We start from the raw sequence: 23178 nt of genomic DNA on the forward strand, positions 1-23178 counted from the left end.
GTTGTTCCATTAACGTATCACCCAATATTTAGAGGAAGATGGAATAGGTCTCATTCGGTGTTTCTCTGTCTGTCCGCTAAGGAGCTTCGGGGAAAGGTGTGCTTCCCCTCGATCTGTTCATCCTCATAAATCGTTTATTTTACACTCGTTTGGCCGCCATATCTCTGAGGTGGAATATGTCGGGAGCGCCACTCCCTCCCACATTTCTGGTCTTGAAGGTGCCCTCACTATTCAGGGCCCTTTTTAACTTGGTAAAGGTCCTTGTCCATCGTGAGGAGGTGGTTTCCTTTCTTGATTTCTCTGATTCCTCTAATGGCTTTTGCTACCTCGGAGTTTCCTATACTGCGTTATTTACCGATCCCAAGATATCTCTGTACGATTTTCCTCCTTTGCTCACTATGACCCCGTAGTTCCCATCCTTGGATCCCCCTTTGTTCTGGGCTGTCGTAAATATTTCCAATATAGTGTTTTCTCCATGAAAAGTTGCCTCCACCATCGTCCTTAGGTCTTTAGTGTGTGTCGCTTTTATGTGGTGTATGTTCGTTTTATTGTCCTCCTTTATTAGCTTCCTTAACGTCTTCAATTTCGCCCAAAGATTTGCCGTTGTTCCGTCGTAGGAGATTTTCGTAACCTTCCTATTCAAGATATTCCTGGTTCCCGTGACTCGATGGTTTCAATATCTCCCTCCAATTTGGGCAATTCCGGAAACTTTTCCATGAACATTTTTTTGGTGCTTGTGGTAATTTCGGGGTCATTGGGTTCGACGATAATGACCTCGTGAACCTCGTCTTCCGTATTTAACGCGTTGCCCACGGTTACCCTTGTGTTTGTGTACACCTGATTCTCCCATATGAGGTTTTTTACTCTCCTGTAGTCGATATAATTGTCGACTGGGTCAAGTTCCTCTGGGGTGGTGAGCCTTAACGCAGTTCCTGCTCGTCCGCAGTCCTCCTGTCGTCTTTCGTGTGCTTCCTATGGTCACTTCCCATGGAGTAGTGTCCGGGTGGTATATGTTTGCCAATTGGCTGTTTATATTTCGTAGCATCTTTGTGGGCTTCTTGGTGTCCTCGGGAATGTTTGAGTTGTTATTCACCTTTTGGGCCAGTTCCTTCGTGAATGACTGCATGTCTCGCTAGTCTAGCGGATTTGTCCCTCTTCCTTTCTTGTTGTTGTCCTTCTTGTTCTTGTCCTTTTCCTTCGTCCTCCGCATCTGGTGTTCTATGGCTTACCTCCTCTGTTTGGACTTTCCTGTTTTGGGTATTTGCCTACCTGGACTTGGCCTGTATGTCAGCATCCAGGTTCATTTTTTAACCTCTTCCATCCTGTTTCCTCTAGCCATTTCATAAAATATGTATTTTATTTTTCTCTCATTTTTTGAGAAGTCTGGTATTATCTTCTCCAGTTCCTGCATCTGGTATTTATTACAGCTGATTGCTTCCAGGAGGGTGAAGGCCTGTGGGTTCTCTTTCTTTTTATGCCCCTTCGACTTTGTCGAATGACGTGTCTGCCGCTATTGAATGCTTTGAATGAAAAAAATATTCAAATGGAAATGTTCATTGGAGTAGCTCGAATAAGTAGTTTTGATAAGTTTTTTGTGACATCCGATGAAGTGTCTGCCTCATCGAACTATCAATGTATCCACTCTCTGAATGAATTATTAAATAAGTGAAATTTGGTGTTTTTTTCTGAATTTCATGTTTTCATCGACGTGTTGTTCTAAACCTGCAAATGATAAAAATATATATTCTGTATATATAACCTACCTATCTGAATGTCTTCGTTCCGTTATCAGAGCCGACTTGGTTTATGACCAGAATGATTAACATAATAACGGTACAAAAATATCCCATATGTACTTAAAGCTTAAGAATGTAATTATGGTAGTTTACTCGTGGTATCAGCAATATTACGAGGTAACTGAAAAATGTCATGTTCTACACAAAAACATTACATTGTAAATTCTTTTCTTTAGATTTGAATGACTGTCCTTAATATTCACTTACTGAAAAAAATGTTTCCTTATCATATGATTATTATATTGCATATTTGATCCACACTCAAGTCGTTTTATAATCATCAAATATTGTGCCACATTCAGTGATGGTCATATCGTTCACTGTTCTGACACAATTTTCACCGTATGGACAAAAACTCAGCGCTCTGAAACTTTTATTACAGTAAACGATACTGAAATGATTTAATTCAAAAGGAAATATTGTTTTTAGGAAGATTTGTTTATATAGATGGGGGTAAGTATCCGACTAGAAAGAAAGGAATTAACTTGAAATCGGAATTATAATACCTAGGTATAATTTAGATTTTCAACTACATTGGTGTAGTAATGTCAACAAAGAATTTGCTCAAGTGTAATGATGGTAAACTGGAAATTTCACTGAAAATCTTAATGCACAGGTAATTCTGAAAGTTTCACGAGCATCCAATCTATAACCCATGTCTTGATTTTTCAGAAAAACCAGTTACACAAGGAATGGCATCAGTTTAGTGTGATTGTTTTTTCTGTATATGAGGATTACTATTTTTACCAATTTCATTGGGACCTCTTGTATAAACCATTCCGAATATGCCTTTTCATCCAGAACGTAATTTTGTAATAGTTACTTACTCATTTTCCTTTTTTCTCTTTTTGGTGTCTTTGGCATCGACAATGATCACTAACTAGGAATTCCTCAGCTACATAGAGAAGATCTTTCCACAAGTTATCAACTTGTTTCGACATTCACTAACGACAACTTATTTTCAATGGAATAAAACCTTTTATGAACAAGTGGATGGAGTCGCCATGGGCAGTCCACTTAGCCTAGTAGTGGAAAATTTTGAAGAAAGAGACATTCAAACCTCAGAACAGAAAATCGACCGAAGCACTGGTTGAGGTATGTAGATGACATTTTCGTTGTTTAGAGTCATGAAAAAGAAGAACTTCAGAACTTTCTGAATCTTATGAATAGCTTTCATCCAAAAATCCAGTTCACCATGGATTTTTCAAATCCCATTTCTCGATGTGCATAAGGTTTACAGCAAGAAAACACACACAGATCGATACCTATATAATGGATCCAACATCCAAAACAGAAGTGAACCGTCATCAACACCCTAGTGAACATAGCTTTGAGAATATGTGAAGAAAGGTACGTCGACGATGGAATAAAACACCTAACAACTGTGTTACAAGCGAATGGCTACGACAGAAAATACATAAGCCGCGCTACGCGTCCAAGGAAGAAATACCAATGAAGATCAACCCCAACACACTGTCTATCTGCTATACATAGAAGGTGTCACCAACCGAATCGGAAAAATTCTAAAGAAGGAGAAAATTAACACCGTCTTTAAACCGTCGAGTATCGGATTATCTGAGATCAGCAAAAGACAGCAGAGACCCACTCAAATCAGCGGGAGTTCACAGGATTTCATATAACTGTGGTAAAGCAAAGGCTTGCGGAATATAACCATCTTATTGAGAACGTTAGAAAGTTACACTTCAGTAATGTAATCCAACATCCAAAAAACAAAAACAAGGCCTCCTGGTCAATCATCAATAAACTTAAAAATAAGGAAAATTCAATGCGACCTGACATACAAATTCTGCAGGGGAATGAACAAATTACAGGCCCTGGTAAAGTTGCAAATATATTCAACAACTTTTTTATATCAGCCCCCCAAAAAGTCATTAATGACATTCCAAAAATCCCCCTTGAAGATTCTGCAGGTATGCCCAATAGAACCTTACAATCCATGGTGCTACTGCCATTCACAGAAATCGATATGATCCACATATTTGCGAAACTAAAAACAAACACTCCACGGGACCCGACGACCTTGCAATGTAATCAAATAAAATTCAGCTCATTTCTGTTATGACCGGTCACCCATATTGTGAACTTTTCTTTCGAGATAGGCACAGTCCCTACTCAACTCAAAACATCAAAAGTTATACCTGTAGAAGTAAATTGGATAATTATAGGTCAATCTCTTTCACACCATCATTATCCAAAGTGTTTGAATATTGCATGTTAGAAAGACTCAATCCTTTCATAGAGAAATTCAATCCAATACCAACCGAACAGCATGGATTCAGAAAAGCACGGTCAACTACTACAGCTACAAAAGAGTCTATAAACAATATTCTGGAAGAACTTGACAAAAGAAAATATCCAATTGGAGTATTCTGTGACTTGAGCAAAGCCTTTGATTGTGTACCACACAATCGGCTACTAGACAAACTCTAGGCACTCGGCATTAGAGAAAGAGCACACGATTGGTTCAGCTCGTTTCTTGCAAATATGAATCAATTCATATCATTATCTCATAACGAGAAAGATTTTGTCACTACATACTACTCCAGTACACTACCTGTGAAAGTAGGTGTTCCTCAAGGAAGTGTAGTAGCTCCAATTCTGCCCTATATCTGGCAGACATTGTGAATTATCTATCAGAATTCAAAGTTATCTTGTATGCTGATGATCTATCAATCTTGGTATCTAAAGAATCTTATGATTCAAATGAACAAGCTGGTATTGATCTGATGCATAAAATTGCTAAATGGTTTTCAAAAAATAAGCTGTAGATATATAAACCCAGCGAAAACTGAATTTCTTATCTTCCATACAAGACAAAAACAAATTGAAAATATCAACCTGACCGCAAACAACACTAACGTGAACCGTAATACCTCTGTTAAGTTCTTAGTTCTGAATATAAATGATAAATTAAATAGGGAAACCCACCTAATAAAAACTATTAACACCAAAATATTTCAAATATGCTGTATGCATAACGTTCTGACAACTCCAGTAATGAAAAATTTCTATTTTGCAGAAACTCAGTCGAGACTGGCATACGGAATCATAATATGGGGACAATCACCTGCTGCCAAACGTCTCTTCATTACACAGAAAAAGTGCATTCGTGCCATGTTTTGCAAACCCCAAACAGAATATAGTAGACCTCTTTTTAGAAAGCTACAAGTATTACCCCTTATTTTTCTTTACATATTGGAAACTGCTTGTTACATTTACAAACATAGAAATACTTTGCTCTGTCGTAATGACATTCACGGTCGTTCCACCAGGAATCAGCGTTTGCTGAATACTCCCTAAACAGATTGAACCTATCATAAAACGGTCCTCCTAAGCATGGGAATTCGAATTTTTAATAAAATGCCTAAAAACATGAAAGATGAACCTACCTATTTCAGATTCAAGAAGTCACTGAAAAATGTACTAATTGAGGGTGCATTCTATACTTTGGAAGAATTTTTTAGTATATAAATCACTGATAGTATATTCTGTCATACTCTGTGTGTAATTGCATATTTTATCTTGATATTTAAATTGTAGTGTACCTACTTTGTCTGTACTTGTACTTATCATTTCAACATTTAACTTTTTACTCTGTAATTTTGCTTTTTGTCTCTATAATCAAAATTTTTGACATGTCTTGTACCACTTGTGGTCTTCAGATTAATATAAAAATTTGATTTGATATGATTTGATGTCTATATCGGTCAGACGAAAAGATCCACAGTTGTTCTCGAGTGATAACGTTTGTACTCAATGCGAGAAATGAAAAGAAAGATATGGTATTAGCAATGATATCCAAATTATTAGACCTATACGAAGTTTCACCCCAGGAACTCGTTTCGACGCATATACTTATGCGAAAAAGAAAACAGGAACTAGAGCAGAAAAGATCCTGCGGATACGACAAAATGACAGATGACCAAACACATGATATGTCAGGCTATTCTTCTGAAGAAAGCCTAGAAGAAGAGGCGATTGTCAATAAAAAACGGCCGGCGGAGACAGAGACTCCCAAAAAACCACAACAACCTAAAACAAACAACAAGACCAAAACACAGGTACAAAGCGAGGCACCAAAAATAGAAAATACGGAAATGCCGTCTAGAAAGAAACTCAGGGCCAATAACCCTGAAAACAAAGACATCCAAGCCAACGAGGTACCAAAACCTCAAAAACCTGAAGAAAACCATACACCCGAAGATATGGAAACCGAAATACACCAGGAGGAGGCCGCGATGCCTTTACGAAGGTGGTAAATACAAATGATGGTGTCAAAGTCCAACCCGCAAGCCCGGACGACTTGGTCAGAATACTAGACAGAGAAAAAATCCCGCATCATACATACACAATGCAGGAAGTAAAACTTCTAAGAGTAGTATTTCGAAGGGTACTTGAATTCGTCGAAATCGAAGAAATCAAACACGATCTGAAAGCCAAGGGATTCGATATTATATCGGTAGCCAGACTGAAGAAACAAAACAAAAAGCCGCTCCCGCTCGTATTGGTCCTCGTTACCAGAAAACAGAGCCATAAATACGAAGTCAGGGAAACCGAAACAAGCCCCGGCAAAATGCTTCAAATGTTAAGGGGAACACACAGCTAATTATCAAGGATGCCCGAAACATCCCAAAAACAAAAAGGCCAAGACCAAAGCCAGAGACCTGCCAGCCCAAACAAAAAGGCAGACTGGAAAAAATACAAACACGATAAGAAATGGAGTCTCAAATGCGAGGGCCGTAAAATCCACAAATAGCAGTGACCCTAGCTCGGTCGACGGTCTATGCACGGCCTTCGACCAACTACAGACCCTGCTGATGAACTTTCCTGTCCTGCAAACCATGCTGACGGTTAACACATCCACAGCCAAGACAAACTAAACGCCTCAAAGGCCCCGCCACGGGATGAGATCATAACAATCTCAAGGCCAAGCACATGAATGCCATGCACCAGGAAATTATACGCGCCCCACATCAACATACAGATCTATATATACAAACAAATCATGATGAAAGAGTCAGGGATTTTGAATCCAACTCGCCTGAAAACAATATTACTTGGAAGAGCTTCAGTTTCAATTGACACGTCAAGAAGAGTACTTCGACCACACTACTGAAGATGGCTGCCGCAGTTGCAGTTGAAACGTTTTGATATTATAACCAAAGAAGACCACGGGAAAACCTGGAAACCAACCAAAACATTGACGCCAGCCGTGAAAGCCTACATTCCTATACCAAACTAGTGTCAAACTTTGGAGATTCGATCTAATTGACTCTATTGATATCTTACATTACTTACTCTTTATAGAAACTGAACTTTTTGATTTAAGACAGTTATGATTCTACTGAATTATAGTGAGGCATGATAGTTCGTACTGGAACCTCTGGCGTCGAGAGACCGTAATTTTGTTCTGGTGTTGGAAAAGTGTTTTCAATAGATATAGTGAGGCAGCATATCCTTAGTATCAACCTGAGGAAGATTGAAAACAGTTATGCTACAAAATGAGTTCTTTTCCCAAAACCAGAAAAAGAAATACAGAAACAATACACGTCTATTAAACGATCCCAACTGAGCATCTTGTAACATCGGATAAATTGCTTCTTAATTCTCCAATACCTATCCTGCAAACAAACCAAGCAGGAAGCAGGAAGCGAATCTTTTGCGTTTTCAAAAGTGGGATATCTTATTATTCTGCCTACATCGAAGAATCTGCGTCAGGAGAGGTAAAAAACTTCCCTTGAGCAGGCCAGCAAACGCTTTCGCTCAAACGAAGATTCACTCAAACCAGAAGCGAAAAAATCTTACATGGTTGAATCTCTAATTTGAGAAGGTTGCAATCATCAGAGGGCACTTTCTTGAAATGCGTTTCGGAATACTACCTTCCCAAGTCACATATCTTACTTACTTATCTGACGAAGGTATAAGTAGCAGATTGACTTTCAATCCGGTCCTCACGAGTGCGAGAAAAATGAACAGTGGACTTTCAACCATGGAATGGAATATGTGAATGTGAACCAGGCTCTGTTTGGCAGAGTCTCACTATCGCCAAATAACTTGAAAGATCACCCACCAAATAATGTAATCGGCTATAATAAGAAGCTGGACTTATTTGGCCGAGTTTGAATTGGTGAGAGCCACCAAAAACCCAAACGTGTTGTAGGAGAGTATCGAATAGACCCACTCAATTCAGACCTACCTATTTCCCTGAGTTGACAGCCTACTGCTATGATTCTCAGTAATACTGATTTTAAAAACCAATATGAACCACGATCTATCCGTTTGAATATTCATTGAACATTTTCACAATTAAAGGCTTGTTATATTTCTCAATAGTACAATTTCATAAATATCATCGCATTAAAACGAAAACATTTTTGTCAAGGTTGTGTTTATATATATATATTTCATCATTATTTTTCCTCATCTGTTTAGTATAATTTCTGTACACCACTGTAAGAGGGCAAAAACGTCAGTCATTTATGAGAATTCAGTGCCTACTATTTTGGAATTATAGGTATTATTTATTCTCATTGTTGTTATGTTATTGTGTTCACTTCAAGTTGTAATTATCTTATTATTGTTCTATGATATTCATCATCGAAGTCTCAACTTTTTATGAAATCAAGGTAAATTAATAAATTATTTTTATGTTCGAAAAGATAATTCACATAAAATATAATTTGATAGTACATCTGGAGAAAAAATTCTAGAAACGGTACAAATCATTTCATTGGGTATATAAGCATGAATTAGTATAAATTACTATTTTGAACTTCTTTCCATTTTCAAGAAACTTTTTGTCACATAGAAATAGGAACTTTCACCTCTTCTGACGTGACATGATTCCATTCTGAGGTAGTACTAGAAATTCGATAATCATCTAATACGGCCCTGATTTCATGAGAATTCCCAAACAGTAGCCTCGTTCATCTTGAGTATCTTGGCCAGATTCCAGTGAGTTCCATATATCTCAACTCATCTGTTACAAAATGAATGCTCATCGAGGAAACTGGTTTTATTTATGTTCGGTTCTATTAATATTGCAAATAAATGGCGTGATGACATTTTTCAGCTATAATAAAACATGTGGCTATCCTCAATTCGTAGAAAGCTAGCAATAATTCCGATTTGTTCTTCAGAAGTTGCACGGAAGTATAAGTATTAACACAAGATCTCAAAATTGTATCCATAAATTTCCCTTTTTTGAACAAAACTGTATTTAGCAATACCATAAGAGTAACCGACATAATAATACCATGAATCCGTAGGATGAGTGGTTTTATTTATTGCTGGTTGCTCAACTAAAGTCTATCCAAATCCAAGATAGAGTAAAACAAAACAAAACCGAAGCGTGATTTTCACGTGATCGCCCAGTGTTAGATGGAAAGGGCAGCGTTCATTGGTGAATTCGCCTTCTTGGTACGAGTTCGGTACCAGCACAGGGTTGTAATCAGTCGTTTGCGTGTTTGTGTGGCGTGCGTTATAGTATATTGTTTAAAATTGTTTTCCAAGATGTCCAGTACAGACACTGCTGATGACACTGTGAGCTATCCTCTGAGTCCAGCCAGGAAACGATCCAAAAAAAGACATTTGAGTGTTGAGATGAAAGAAGTGATTATTAATGTGTTCAAGAAAGATATGGAAGAAATTGAGACATCGACGGTCGACGAAGTCGTATTGAAAGTTTCTGATAAAATTGGATGTGTTGCGCTTCGATTTACAATGTTTTACGGGAATATAAACAAAATCATACATTTTCCAAACCGAATACAAATCAGAATCGTCAAACCATTATAAAATCAATAGATGATGCTGATAAACATGCAATCAGGAGGAAAGTGCATGAGTACTTTTTCAGAAATGAAATACCCATGATAGACAAAGTACTCACAGAAATAAATGAAGATGTTTTTTTGCCAAGTTTTAAGCGGTCAACATTCCATAAAATATTGAAACATTTGAATTTTGTATGGAAAAAACGAGGGCGCCATAGTTTATTATTGGATAGAGAGGAAATTGTATTATGGAGGAGAGAGTATTTGCCAAAATTAAATATTATAGGGAACAACAGAGAACAATTTATTATATGGATGAAACCTGGGTTAATGCTGGTCATACTACCCCTAAAATATGGGTCGATGAAACTGTGACCTCATCTAGGAGGTCCTTTCTAGATGGACTTTCCACCGGATTAACAAATCCTTCAGGTAAACTTATATTCTCAATATATAAAAAATAACCCTCGTATTTGTTTTATTTACTTACATACCTCTTCATAATTTCATCTAAAGGAAAACGGCTTATTATTTGTCACATCGTCAATGAGAATGGGTTTGTTGCTGAAGGGCTGTGGTGTTTCGAGTCGAAGAAAACTGGAGATTATCACGAAGAAACGAACGGTGAATGTTTCGAACAGTGTTTTCCAAAGTTCTACCCCATCTGGAGGATAATGCTGTGATTGTAATGGACAATGCACCTTATCATTCGCGACGGTTAGAGAAGATTCCGACAACCTCTTCAAAGAAGGTTGAAATCCAAAATTGGCTGCGATCAAAGAATATTAGCTTTGAAGACTCAATGCTAAGAGTACAGCTACTAAAAATTGTCAAGGAGCGCAAGCTTGAATACCAAAAATATATAGTCGATGAGATGGCAGCAGGTCAAAACAAAATTGTCCTTCGCCTGCCTCCATACCACTGCAAACTCAATCCCATCGAGTTAATATGGGCGGATGTGAAGAATTTTGTAGCTCAGCATAACATCACGTTCAAATTTGCAGATCTCAAAGTACTTTTTGATGAGGCTTTGAAAAGAGTAATTCATCCAGTTGAATAATTTTAATTATTATTCCTTTTGACTTTACATAAAATAAAAATTATCAATAAAGAAATAATTACGTATCTTTTCATATAATGCTTGAGTGCGCTGTGAAAAATCCAATGAAAATCTTTTTATATTACTCATATTTTCTGCATTTTTCCCGTTAAACTGCAAAACTTGTGCATTTCACTCGTTATTATAAAAAAGTTTTCCTAAGTATGATACAGCATTTTCGATCAACAAGATGTTGGTTCTGAATACGACCCTGGCCAATTCTTGGGATTTTCAATATCACGTGCGTAGGGCATGTCAATGTTTACATCCACTCTATCTTGGATTTGAATTTGCTTTAGTATCGCTCAAAAATAACAGAGTTTTAGTCTGAGAAAAAAATTTGGTCGAATGGTATTAGTAAATATTATTTCCTGAAATATTATCAGTTGAATGGATCGATATAAAAACAAAATATTATAGGGAATGTTCCTCCTGACGAAAATCAAGTAGTTTTCATACAAGAGCTCTACAACGCATTTTAAACTTATCATTTCAACCTTTTTCTTTAAAAAATTATTCAAATACTTGAAAAAGAGAAATGAAATAATGCATTCAGCATTTAAAGGGATTCGTTTCTATTTCACCATTTGGCAACATCGAATCCGAGACATTCTGTGACATATGACATTTTGTTCACCTAAACTATCTTCCTCTATATAAATAAATAACAAAACAACTGTTGTTTATGTGGCTTGTGGAGGTGGTATTGAACTATAATTTATATTTTGCCTTGCCTTTATATTTATATTTATAAAGATAATTTTCCTTTTTTAAAGTAGAATATCTAGGTACGTATGAATTATTTCAACTTGATATAGGCGATGTTGCCAATAGTGAATTAGAAACAAATCCCTTCAAAAATCGAAACCCAACATTTGAAACATTAATTTGAATACTTTTCGAAGTGAATTTGAAAAACTCATGAATAAAACTCAATTTTATTTTGTTCAAACTTGCATTTGCTGTAATAACCCAAATTGAGGAACATTCCTTTTCTCAAGTTGAATCAATGTAATTAATTGAATAACGATAAATTTCAACAAGGACATCTGTTTGAAAGTACAAAACGCAATGTTTGAATATATGATTTACGTACTGAATACGTGAATGACTAAACTCGTATTTTTCAATAGGATTTCTGAACTGAACTGAACTTCGCGTATTCTTTTCGATTTCGATAAAATTGTGGCTATTACGAATTATGTTTCGATTCGAATTAAAAATGTTTTTTTATTTATGAAGAAAGAATCGCATCAACCTTTAAGGTTATTGGCGATTGAGACATTATAATTACATTACATTTTCACACTAATTTATATTTTCTGTAAATTGTTTAGGTCAATGAGAATTGAAATGAGAAACTTCACATTGCAATTTTTTTCTAGAATGTCTTCAAGTTTGTCTGATAGTTTATGAATGAGTCTTTCAGCAGCATACATTGGGCAATTAGCCATTATGTGTTTTAAAGAGTCGTGTATCGCAAATTACGCACATGGGTTCATTACGGCCTGCTATGAGATATTCATGAGCAAGTCTTGTATGTCCAAGGAGAAACCTAGTGATTGATATCTGTTGGGATCTAATTTAAGAAACAATTATCCAGGGGGTTCATACATTATTGTTTCATTTCGGATAGTTTCGATTGAGATACTGAGATTTTCAATATCACTGCTTTTATTCAAGATGGAGGTGTTCAGAATTTTAAATATTTCGTAATGATGTAATGAAGAAATATCGAAAAGATGTTATTTGAAAAAATTCGTACTGAACAGAAACCCCTCGTCCGATCAGGTTGCTAACAGAGAGAATGCGTTAAATGTCATAATTTCATTATATCAACTGAAAATGAAATATTGAAAAAAATATTTTTTTGGCTTCTGACCTCTCCATCATTATAGAGAAAAAAGGAAACTTCTGAGGAAAGACATATTAAATCTCATGATCATGCATACATTTTGTAATGGAAGTTAAGTATATATCACATATAGGAATCTTCTTAACGTAATATTTGAAAGGGGATTGATATAAAATCCCATTTACATCAGCACATTTTTGTATAATTTTGAGAACTGATTCACCCAATCCTTTCAAACGATCACAACTTTATATGTGGAAAATACATACATATTCTTTTGTCACAATGACAGTTCATAGAAACATTCACATAACTAGTTATTCCTAGCTATTGGAATCTTGTTCAATTGAAAAGAAAATATTTTTCAGGAGAGACAAGTTTTTTCTTCATTTACTCCCCAAATCTCATCTCACTATTTTTTAAGAACAATTTCACACTTCGACTGAGTTTTTTAGCTTCCGTGGAAGAAATGTAATATTAGAGAATGTTCGGACTTTCATTGTTTAAAAAAAAGTGTTGAGAGATTGGGAAATCTCGATATTTCATCCGTTTTTCCTCCTCTTTTCGGACTATATTCGTCTCGCCAGGAGCTGAAAACTCCATGACAAATATCGTCGTCTTGCTCTGATGGTCGAGAAGGACTACATTAGGCTTATTAGCTTGTATGAGCCTGAGGGTGGGGAACGAATAGTTCCAATAGATTCGGCACTTTTTCCCACAACGGATTCAATATCCTCCGGAGCGTAGGGCAACACCTGTGTCTCGTCAATACCGTAAGAGTGCCTATTACTATTACTATTATTATTATTATCAATAACAACGTCATGACAATATGTGCCTATCTGCCAGACAAATATCATTCATCGCTTCATATTGGAGCTTCGAAGCTGCGGTACCAGTATATATTTTCTATTCCAAAATTGAACGTAATAATTAGTTTTCTCCTAACCACAGTAGCTGCCCATACTTTGAAAAGACTGAAAGGAAATATAAAATCATACTTTTATTTTGGCCTTTTATTGTTCATAAAAATTCTGTGCAAAAAATTACAGCAATGATGAATTTTTCACACAGAACTTATCCAAGTTAATATATAATTTACAACTAGGTACTTTAATATGATAGTTTTATAATTATTCTTCGGGTTATTGTTTTTTTTTTCTAAAATCAATGTGGGAGAACTGTTTCAGAAGGCTTATGAATAAACTTGACCATCGCAGTTACTCTCCAATCTCTTTTGAAGTAGATGTCACAAATCTGTTTCATTCATAAATTGATATGAATGATTCGTTAAAATTCCAAAGTGATTAGAACTAACTTTCAAATATCTACTATAGGGTGATTCTGTAATCAATTTGAATTTCAAATCATTTTCATGTTAGGAACCTAAACAAACCGTTATTTACTGTACGTTTCGTTTTTTTTTCTATTTCAGTGAAATTGTGTCCATTCAGAATACTAATTATTTTTTTTTATTTACGAAGAAAAAATCGCATCAACCTCTAATGTTATTAGCGATTACGGCGTTACAATCACATTTTCACACTAATTTATATTTTCTGTGGAAGATTTATATCGATGAGAAATGAAATAAGAGATTTCACATAGCAATTTATTCCTAAAATATCTTCAGGACATACTTTATCGAGAAGGCTCATGAATAAACTTGACCGTCGTAGCTACTTTCCAATCTCTTTTAAAGTAGATTTGAACTGGTCGATTACGCAAGAAAAATGTCACAAACCTGTTTCATTCATAAATTGACATAGACTTGCATATGAATGATTCGTTAAAATTCCAAAGTAATTATAACTAACCTTCAAATATCTCTTATAGGGCAATTCTGTAACCAATTTTATATTCTAGTTTGTTTAAAGGTGGTTGACAATGTTTCATGGCGCATTTGATTTGTTCGGACTTTCATTGTCTAATATGATATAAATTGATTTGAAATCCCTGAAATAATCTGTAAAAGAATAATCTGAAGAATAACAATTATGTCAAGCAAAAAAAAATGAAATTACAATGTAATAAAATACAAAAGCAACGACCAAAAAATCAAAAAAATTTAACTATTAACACGAGATTGAAATTAAAAAAATCATTATCTTAAAAAATTGAAAAATTAAAAGATTCCAAGCCAAGTTACTACACGACGTTTCGATTGTTAGTATCCCCAATTGTCTTCGGGTGATAATTGTAATTTCAGTTTTTTTGCTTGACATAATTGTTATTTTTCAGCCAATCTTTGAATTTTTTACAGACTCTTTCAGGGATCTCAAATCAATTTATATCATATTAGGCAATGGAAGTCCGAACAAATCAAATGCACTATATTCTGTGTTCAGTTCTTTTTGTTCCAAAGATATTAATTTTTTTCTTCAACCCTACAAAAAAGATAGATCTCAGTGATAGTACATATACATCAAAAATGTTGATTATGCCTCTAATGCCAAATAATCCATAAGGTTACCTTTCGTTCTTATTCATGAAAGTAAGAGGTAGCGTGTCTGAAGGTGATACACCTCTCATGCATGATTTCTCTCTCATCAATTATGTATTAATACAAACCAAACGAAAACAAATTGAAATTTCACCAAGATACAAGTTTCCGAAATCAGGTTTATCTTATTACTGAGCAGATATAAATTTATGAATTGGTATACACACAACTATAGTAAAACCAATAATGATTGAGAGTAAAGCGCATTGTCATATCTAAATTTTACGTTACCAGTTTATAGCAGAATCAAAATATAGTAAGCAGTAGAGTTGTAGGTTGTGGCAAATTATAGATAATACACAATACTAGTACGATTAAAAGGTATTATTAATGAGCTTGTAATGAGTAATACTTATACATTTCCTGATTACTGATCAGTTAAAATTCATTATTTTCTGTATAGTGTTAGATATTTATTACAACTAGTGGCAACGCTGTACGCAACGATATTTCTGTCTTTGTCACTTTACCGTAACTTCCATCTCATCGTTGCAGTCCTCACTAATGTACTTGCAGCCATGAGCGTATCATTGGTTTGTGAATTATACAGCGTGAATTGTACGTTTTACAGTTAAGTTAGTCAACAATCGACGTGTTGTGATAACAATTGGTGAAAATAATAGTGCTAATAAGTGTTTAGGCGTTACATAATTATATTTCTACACCGTTCTCAAACTACTCAAAAAATGGGAGACATGGTCGGGCCTTCCACGTCGAAAAAGGTAAAACGGTCGGAGTCTCGGTCAGTAAGAGAAAAACAAATTGTACTGCGAGTATTTCACTGTCTTGAAAGAGATCATCAGCCACCAAAAGATGACTTTGTGCATATGTGCTGTAATTCTACATGTGTACCTCCGAATAACCAACCGGGCATTTCTACATCATTAAGTTCCACAATTACAAAAGATAAATTAGTTGATATGTGCTCTGATTATACCGGTGTACCAAAATCATCGATTTACAAAATACTAAGAGAAGCAGAAATTCATGGGGGCGTACAAACGCCAAAAACTAGTAGCGGACGAAAAAAAATCACAGTTGATGAAGAAGCCAAAACTGAGAAAAATTGACGAATTTCGGAAGCTCAATAAAAAAATGTACTTCATGGACGAGACATGGGTTAACCATGGACATACGGTCAAAAAAGTATGGCAGGATGGTAATACAACAAGTGCACGACAAGCCTTTATTGAAGGTTTGTCAGTTGGGTTAAAACAGCCATCTGGAAAAGGTAGTCGTCTGATAGTTACGCATATAGGAAGCGACAGTGGATTTTTACCAAATGGTGAATTAATATTTAAATCTAAGAAAACAGGCGACTATCATGAAGAGATGAATGCGGAGGTGTTTGAAAAATTGTTTGAAGGCATCATTCAACTTGTGGATCCTGGGTCTGTCATCGTCATAGACAATGCCCCATACCATAGTCGACATTTAGAACCATTACCGAAACAATCATGGAAAAAAGCAGCAATTCAAGAGTGGTTAATTAATAAGAACATCCAATATAACAAAGATAGTTTAAAGGCAGAACTACTTCAGCTAACAAAATTACACACAGACAAATATAAAAAATTCGCAGTGGATGAAATGGCGTTAAGTCGTGGAATTACAGTTTTAAGGTTACCACCATACCACTGTGAATTAAACCCAATAGAATTAATCTGGGCGCAAGTAAAAGGAAATGTGGCACGAGAAAACAGAACATTTAAATTAGTGGACGTGCAACATCACCTACAAGAAGCTATTCGAACTGTTTCTGCAGAAGACTGGAAGAAATGCATGCAGCATGTTTTAAAAGAGGAGCAAAAAATGTGGGACGTAGACAACCGTATTGAACACAATATTGAACCAATCATAATTCACTTTGATGATAGCGGTAGCAACAGAATATATATTATATTCTATTATCAAAAATTTGTAATTTGTATTTTCTAGTACCCCTGACGATGAGTTTAAATTACTCGAAAGCTTGAGAATAGTTATAAAGAGTTCACTTATCAATTGCTGCAACCCAATAGTGGAAAAAAGTTATATATATATATATATATATATATATATATATATATATATATATATATATATATATATATATATATATATATCGTACTTTTCTCTACTCAGTTTGTATTTCAAACATTTGTTGTGGAATAAGAATCAGATATCATTCACATGAGTTCTACTTTGAATGAATGGCAATAAATTGTACTCACATGGAACACTGTCACCCTCACTGGTATACACCGATGTTTCGCCTTAAGACACTTGCCCTAAGGCTCTTCAGTACCAAATTGGATAACATTATAGAAAATACACACACTTCATTCATGAATTACGATTTTGAATGTCACGGAATAAGCTTGATCTGCTTATGTCACCGATGACATCGTAATGACATTCTATTTTCTCAAGCAGCGGAGTAATAATTCGTTTTCAAGTGGCTGTTCCATAGGCGTATATAACTGGGTATGTGTCTTAAGGCGAAACATCGGTGTATACCAGTGAGGGTGACAGTGTTCCACGTGAGTACAATTTATTACCATTCATTCAAAGTAGAACTCATGTGAATGATATCTGATTCTTATTCCACAACAAATATTTGAAATACAAACTGAGTAGAGAAAAGTATCTTCTGTATAATTCAGTGTTCATATAGAACTATTTGTTTCGAAAATTATTTTCTTTCGTGTAATTCAATGTTTATATGAAAGTAGCTGTTTCAGGAGGACTTTCTTTCAGTTTGTGTCTGAAAGTTACTTTTTTGCATGATCTACACATTCATGTATAGAGTTTCAAATTGATTACTTCCTTCCTTTCTTTGGAAGATTCTCCCATCCCCTTTTGTATCAGATGGAGTAGTAGAAAGCCAAAAACTTTCTTTCCTAAAAAATTAATCACTCCTAAAAATATAACCCCTTCAATTCAATTAAAGACCTATTCGATCGGATCGAATCATGACGTCATCCTCTTTTCCAACGAAAATGGTAAATATATCAGGTATGCCTGATTCAATATATAATCTCTGCAAGTATGTGACACATTAAAAAGTGCTTTCATATACTATACAACCACTATACAACTATAAATATATACTATATATACTATACATATACTATACAACTATAAAAAGTATTCTGAGATTAATTATATCAAATCATAAAATAGCAGTGAATGTTTGAAATAAATGTTACATTTTTCACTTTTTAATCGACCCAGTTATGTACGCCTATGGAACAGCCACTTGAAAAACGAATTATTACTCCGCTGCTTGAGAAAATAGACTATATATATATATATATATATATATATATATATATATATATATATATATATATATATATATATATATATATATATATAGTCAACTTTTTGGTAAAATTCATAAGTAAAAGCATGTCTTCATCAAACACTTTTATTTCGGATACACAAATTGATGGATGATGCCTGTGTAAAGAGCGATCCATTGACGGTACTGTATATGCCATTGCAAAATTGGGTCGACCGGTTCTCGATGAAATTCATAAGTGCATCGCAAAGAATGTTGACACGCTAATCTAAAATACCTAAATGATAACGTGCATATGGGGTCGTACATGTCAAGCCATTTCTGTTTGTTCTATTAAGGTCATTTCCGCTTTTTTTCGAGGCTTCCGACGATTGTTGGCACAACAAAAGTGAGTGCAATCGGCGCACCTGCGACGTCTACCGGGTCATTCAACTAGTTACGAATCGCGAAAATTGAAGGGGTTCTTCAATTAGTTCATTTCACTGTATCGTGTGATTCACTGTTCTGCCCAACTGATTTAAAACACAAAATTTTAGATTACTGACAAAGTAGTTGCATTTTTATGGACTTCTTACTGAACCCAGAAAATTCTTTTTAATAACACCTTTATTGGTGTCATTCGATAGAATTCCGAGGAATTTTCTACGGCCTTCGACTGCCAAATATAAACGCGATCCACTCGCCTATTGAGACTGTCAAGTGAAACTGACAGTGCGGTACGCGAGCGATCTAATAAGGCGATAGACGTTTGAAGAATAGTTGAAATTTAATTTGAAGTGTATTGTTGTATTAAAAGTGAAATAAAGTTGAGTTTGAGTTAATTATTTGGTGTCAGAAGTGGGATAATTGTTTTGTGGTGATAACAATGAGTATCGATTACAACGAACTTGAGAAAATATTCAAGGCTTTGCAAGCGTGCCTGGCGGAGAAGAAGATGTATGCAGAAGAGAGGAAGAACGAGCATGCAAGAAAGAAGAAGATCAACAAGAAAGAAACAGATAGGACTATCGTAAATTATTGGTAAATATTCAGGAAAAATTAGAAAAAGACAATCAGATGTACCTTCATTAATTAGAAGATTTGAAATCTTCCCAAGTGAGTAAAAGGGAGGTACATGAATTTATTCAGGAAGAATTTGGAAAAGTATTTCAGAAAACAAAGGAGTTATTGGAAAAAGTGGTCGACGAGAAACTTGATGGAGTTAACAGAAAATTTGAAAAGCTTGAAGAAGTCGATAAAAAGTTTGAGGAGGTTTTCCGGGAACTTCGGAAAGAATTATCGGACCCGGAAAGGGCTACTGTAGAAAGACAAAAATTTTACCAACGCCAGGATGACAAAAATACCCAGCTGCCAGAAGAGGAACTTTCCACCAGACGTGATAAGAGTGCGAGCGGTAATTGCCAGACACGGAGTACCCAGGAACTACACTCGGATCAGGGCCGCAGCTTGGAATTGGATTTATGGAAGGAAATGATGACTTCGTTGGGAATAAAGAAGTAAAGAATAACTGCTCTTCACCCACAGTACGATGAAATGGTCGAGACGCATAATCGCACCATAAATAACTACCTCTCGATGTTTGTCTCCGAAGACCAAAGAGACTGTGATGAATTGGTTCCTTTTTTCTGTTGGCATACAAGAGCTCTCAACATGGCGTTACATGTCACATACCATCCATATTGTTAACTGACAGGGAACTGAATCTTCCGATAGATGTATTGTGTGGCAGCCCATCTGATAATTCTCAAGAGATACCTATTTCAGAGTATGTGAATGACCTGAAGGAGAGACCTTTAAGGAGGAGGATGCAGTGTGGCTCTACCAACCCCAACGTCGAAAAGGTTTGTCTCCAGTTGCAGAGACCATGGCAAGGACCTCACTTGATAACCAAAAAGATTAACGATGTGGTGCACAGAATTCAATTGTCGCCCAGAAGCAAGTCTATAGTTGTCCACATAGAGAGAATGAGTCCGTACATGTGTCGAAATGTTTCCTCTTGGAATGTTGTTCGGGGCGAATAACCTTAGGAAAGGGGTTGACATTTGAATAATAGTGGAAGTTTAAGTTAAAGTGATTTTTGTATTGAAAGTGAAATAAAGTTGAGTTTGATTATTATTCAGTGTAGTCAATTATTGGTAAGCCCACTGGGAAAAACGTAACAGTATCCATTCAACGCCGACAATTCTTGTATCTTTAACGCAAACAACCTTATCTCAAAAAATATCTAAATCATTAATTATACACCCTACTGTCCAATATGTAAGAAATTTCTATAAAGAAACAACTATTTTCTAAGAATTTCAGGTCGTTGGTCCTCAAGCTTTTATTCTTTTTCAGATTTTGGGAATCCTTTGCATGTCCTTAGCCTCACCTGCCTACTATGGAGGAACCCACTTCTTTTTGTTTGTTGCCACAACGAGCTTCATTGGTACATTGATATGGATTTTCATCTATTTGTTAGGGATAAGAGAAGCTCTAAATATGCCAATCAACTGGATATTGACTGTAAGTACAAAATATTTTCTAGCGGCAGTATAAAACTGTACTACATATCATAACCATGGTTTCAATTCATTACATGCTGTAATAATGCAGTACTTTCTGTATTGAATTATCAAAGCGCATATCGTGCTTGTTTTCGTAAATGTTTATTTATTGAAACCAAAAACGAACGAATTACTCGTATTTTATGAACACATAGAGTAAAATTGAAGGGTATACAGGATCGTGTAGAATAAATCAAATCCCGCTCTTCATTCATTTGCCTCACTGGTAACAAACCAATTATTAAGATACAGAACAACTGGTTTCATCCAACTACTGAAAGTAGGAGGGCAATTTGGTAAGACTAAATTTCAAGCAGAATATTTCGTCAATGTTCATGTGGAAGTATTTGTTTCGAAAGAGTTTTGTTTTTCCATATTGTATCTGAAAGGAAACCACGTGCAGGATCTACATATTTTCTAGATTTTTTCCCAACACCTCGACACGTGTTTCGATCACCAAGTGATCATCTTCAAGAGGAATATCAAACTGAAACACGTGTCGAGGTGTTAAAATAACGATTTGGTGTTGGGAAAAAACTCCAGTAATATTTATTCTTTGTTTCATTGAAAGTTACAACCTTTTGTACTCAATGAGGGAGAAGAAGGAAGAGAAAAAACTTATTGTCTAAAAAATTGTGGCCCTCAGAATCTCGTCAGCTGTACCACTGCTCGTGGTACAGCTGAAGGGATTCTGGGGATCGCAGACAACTTACCCATGAAAAAATAATCTTTATCACTTCCTTAAGAGTGGAGAAGGACATGATATCGGTATTGCATTCGATTAAAATGAATGCGTAACAAGTTTATCCCAAAGAAAAACTATGTGAACAACTAAGGAAGGATGTGCAGCTCTCAGTTAGAAGAAACGTCCACCCGGTGAAACAAAATCATTAAAAATAGTAGTAATCCCAGTAAACTGCCCAAAAACGAACAGGAACATGAATTTGCTGTTCCCAACTCGGCTAGCTCTTTGGATTAATTAAATGGTTGCAGGTAAAACTACGTCATCTTGAAGTGCAGATCAAAAAGGAAATGAGCATTGGGGGACACACAGAACGGTTCCGGCAGGAGTTTGTAAAGTCATCGGAAGTTCGAACCCTCTTCATGAGTACGAGGATTCATGATATTTTTGATGTATGATTTACACCGTATGATGAATGGCACCAAAGCGAGGTCTGCGAATAGGCATATAAGATCATAATTATTTTGGTTATATTCGAAAATTATAATCCTGAACTTTATTCATTGGTATGACATGACTCTAAGAGCGATATACTATTATTTTTGTTTTCCGAGAACATGCTTGACAGAAATACCTCGTTATGAGATATAACTGGAATACACTATTTGTAGGTACATTTACATTTCAGCTACCCACTTCGTCAATACACAATCCTTCTTCAAAGCAGATGTATTATGTAATCTGACAATGCACCAGAAATCAAAACGATGAATTAAACGAATTATTATTATTTCAGACTGCCAGGTATCATACTGATGAATACAAGAGTGGTGTGAATGAAGTGAAAAACTGAAGAAACCAATGGAGTGGAATAGACTGACCTCATATTGAGTGCCTGGACAATCACGACTCACAGGGAATGAAAAATCTGGTGAATTTGCTAGAGATTGATTATTTGTTTCATATATTGGCCCTGAACCAACTACGGGGGTACCAAATTCTCTGACACGGAACCAAATTTGAAAGTGGTTCTATAAGAAACATAAAATATACAAGGAAATGTACACATGAAAACCTTTATAATGGAACCGTCTAAAAAAGAACTGAAGAACAACCTCAACACAGCAGGGATTGGTCCAGAATATTCACAGAGCCACCCACTGGACACTGTCCATTAAGAAGACTCCCAAACTCAACGTAGACCTTAGCTGTAGGCAGTAAAACAAAGAGACAGATTTATGCGCATGTGAGGCACAAATTATGTCAAGAAGAATGTGACAAACATCAAACGTTTTTTTTTGTTCAAGGACGAAACACAAGCAGTACAGAAAAATCCTCAAGGCGTTCTAAGAGCGGTGCCTGTGCGAGTGTAGCGATTCACATTAGACAGGAAGTTTATTCCACATGAACGAAGTTTTCTAAATGAAAGTTTTTAAACAGTGAAGTTCGAGGTGTACTGAGTTAAACCTCAAAACCATGAGCAGCCACAGTCAGTCACGTATTTTTTATATGTACCGTTCTTGGTGGAATCAAATGTGCCAGGTCACTTGAACACTTCCCGTGAAAGTATCTATAAAAGAGAAACAAATCTCCAACCTTTCTTCGATTTTCCAGA

At 35.7% G+C, this 23178-nt stretch overlaps 1 protein-coding gene across 1 annotated transcript in view; it reads left to right on the plus strand.

Annotated features, from left to right (window-relative positions):
• The window catches only part of LOC111508797 (CKLF-like MARVEL transmembrane domain-containing protein 4), an 80185-nt gene that overhangs the window by 51227 nt on the left and 5780 nt on the right, over positions 1–23178 (plus strand). Inside the window, exon 2 of the mRNA XM_023164408.2 lies at positions 20673–20840. Coding sequence (XP_023020176.1) covers positions 20673–20840 — 168 coding nt within the window. The remainder of the gene's footprint in view (positions 1–20672; positions 20841–23178) is intronic.

The sequence above is a fragment of the Leptinotarsa decemlineata genome, unplaced genomic scaffold, assembly GCF_025532065.1.
Source record: "Leptinotarsa decemlineata unplaced genomic scaffold, Ldec_3_MD MMD2_tig00026363_RagTag_RagTag, whole genome shotgun sequence".
Classification (NCBI taxonomy): domain Eukaryota; kingdom Metazoa; phylum Arthropoda; class Insecta; order Coleoptera; family Chrysomelidae; genus Leptinotarsa; species Leptinotarsa decemlineata.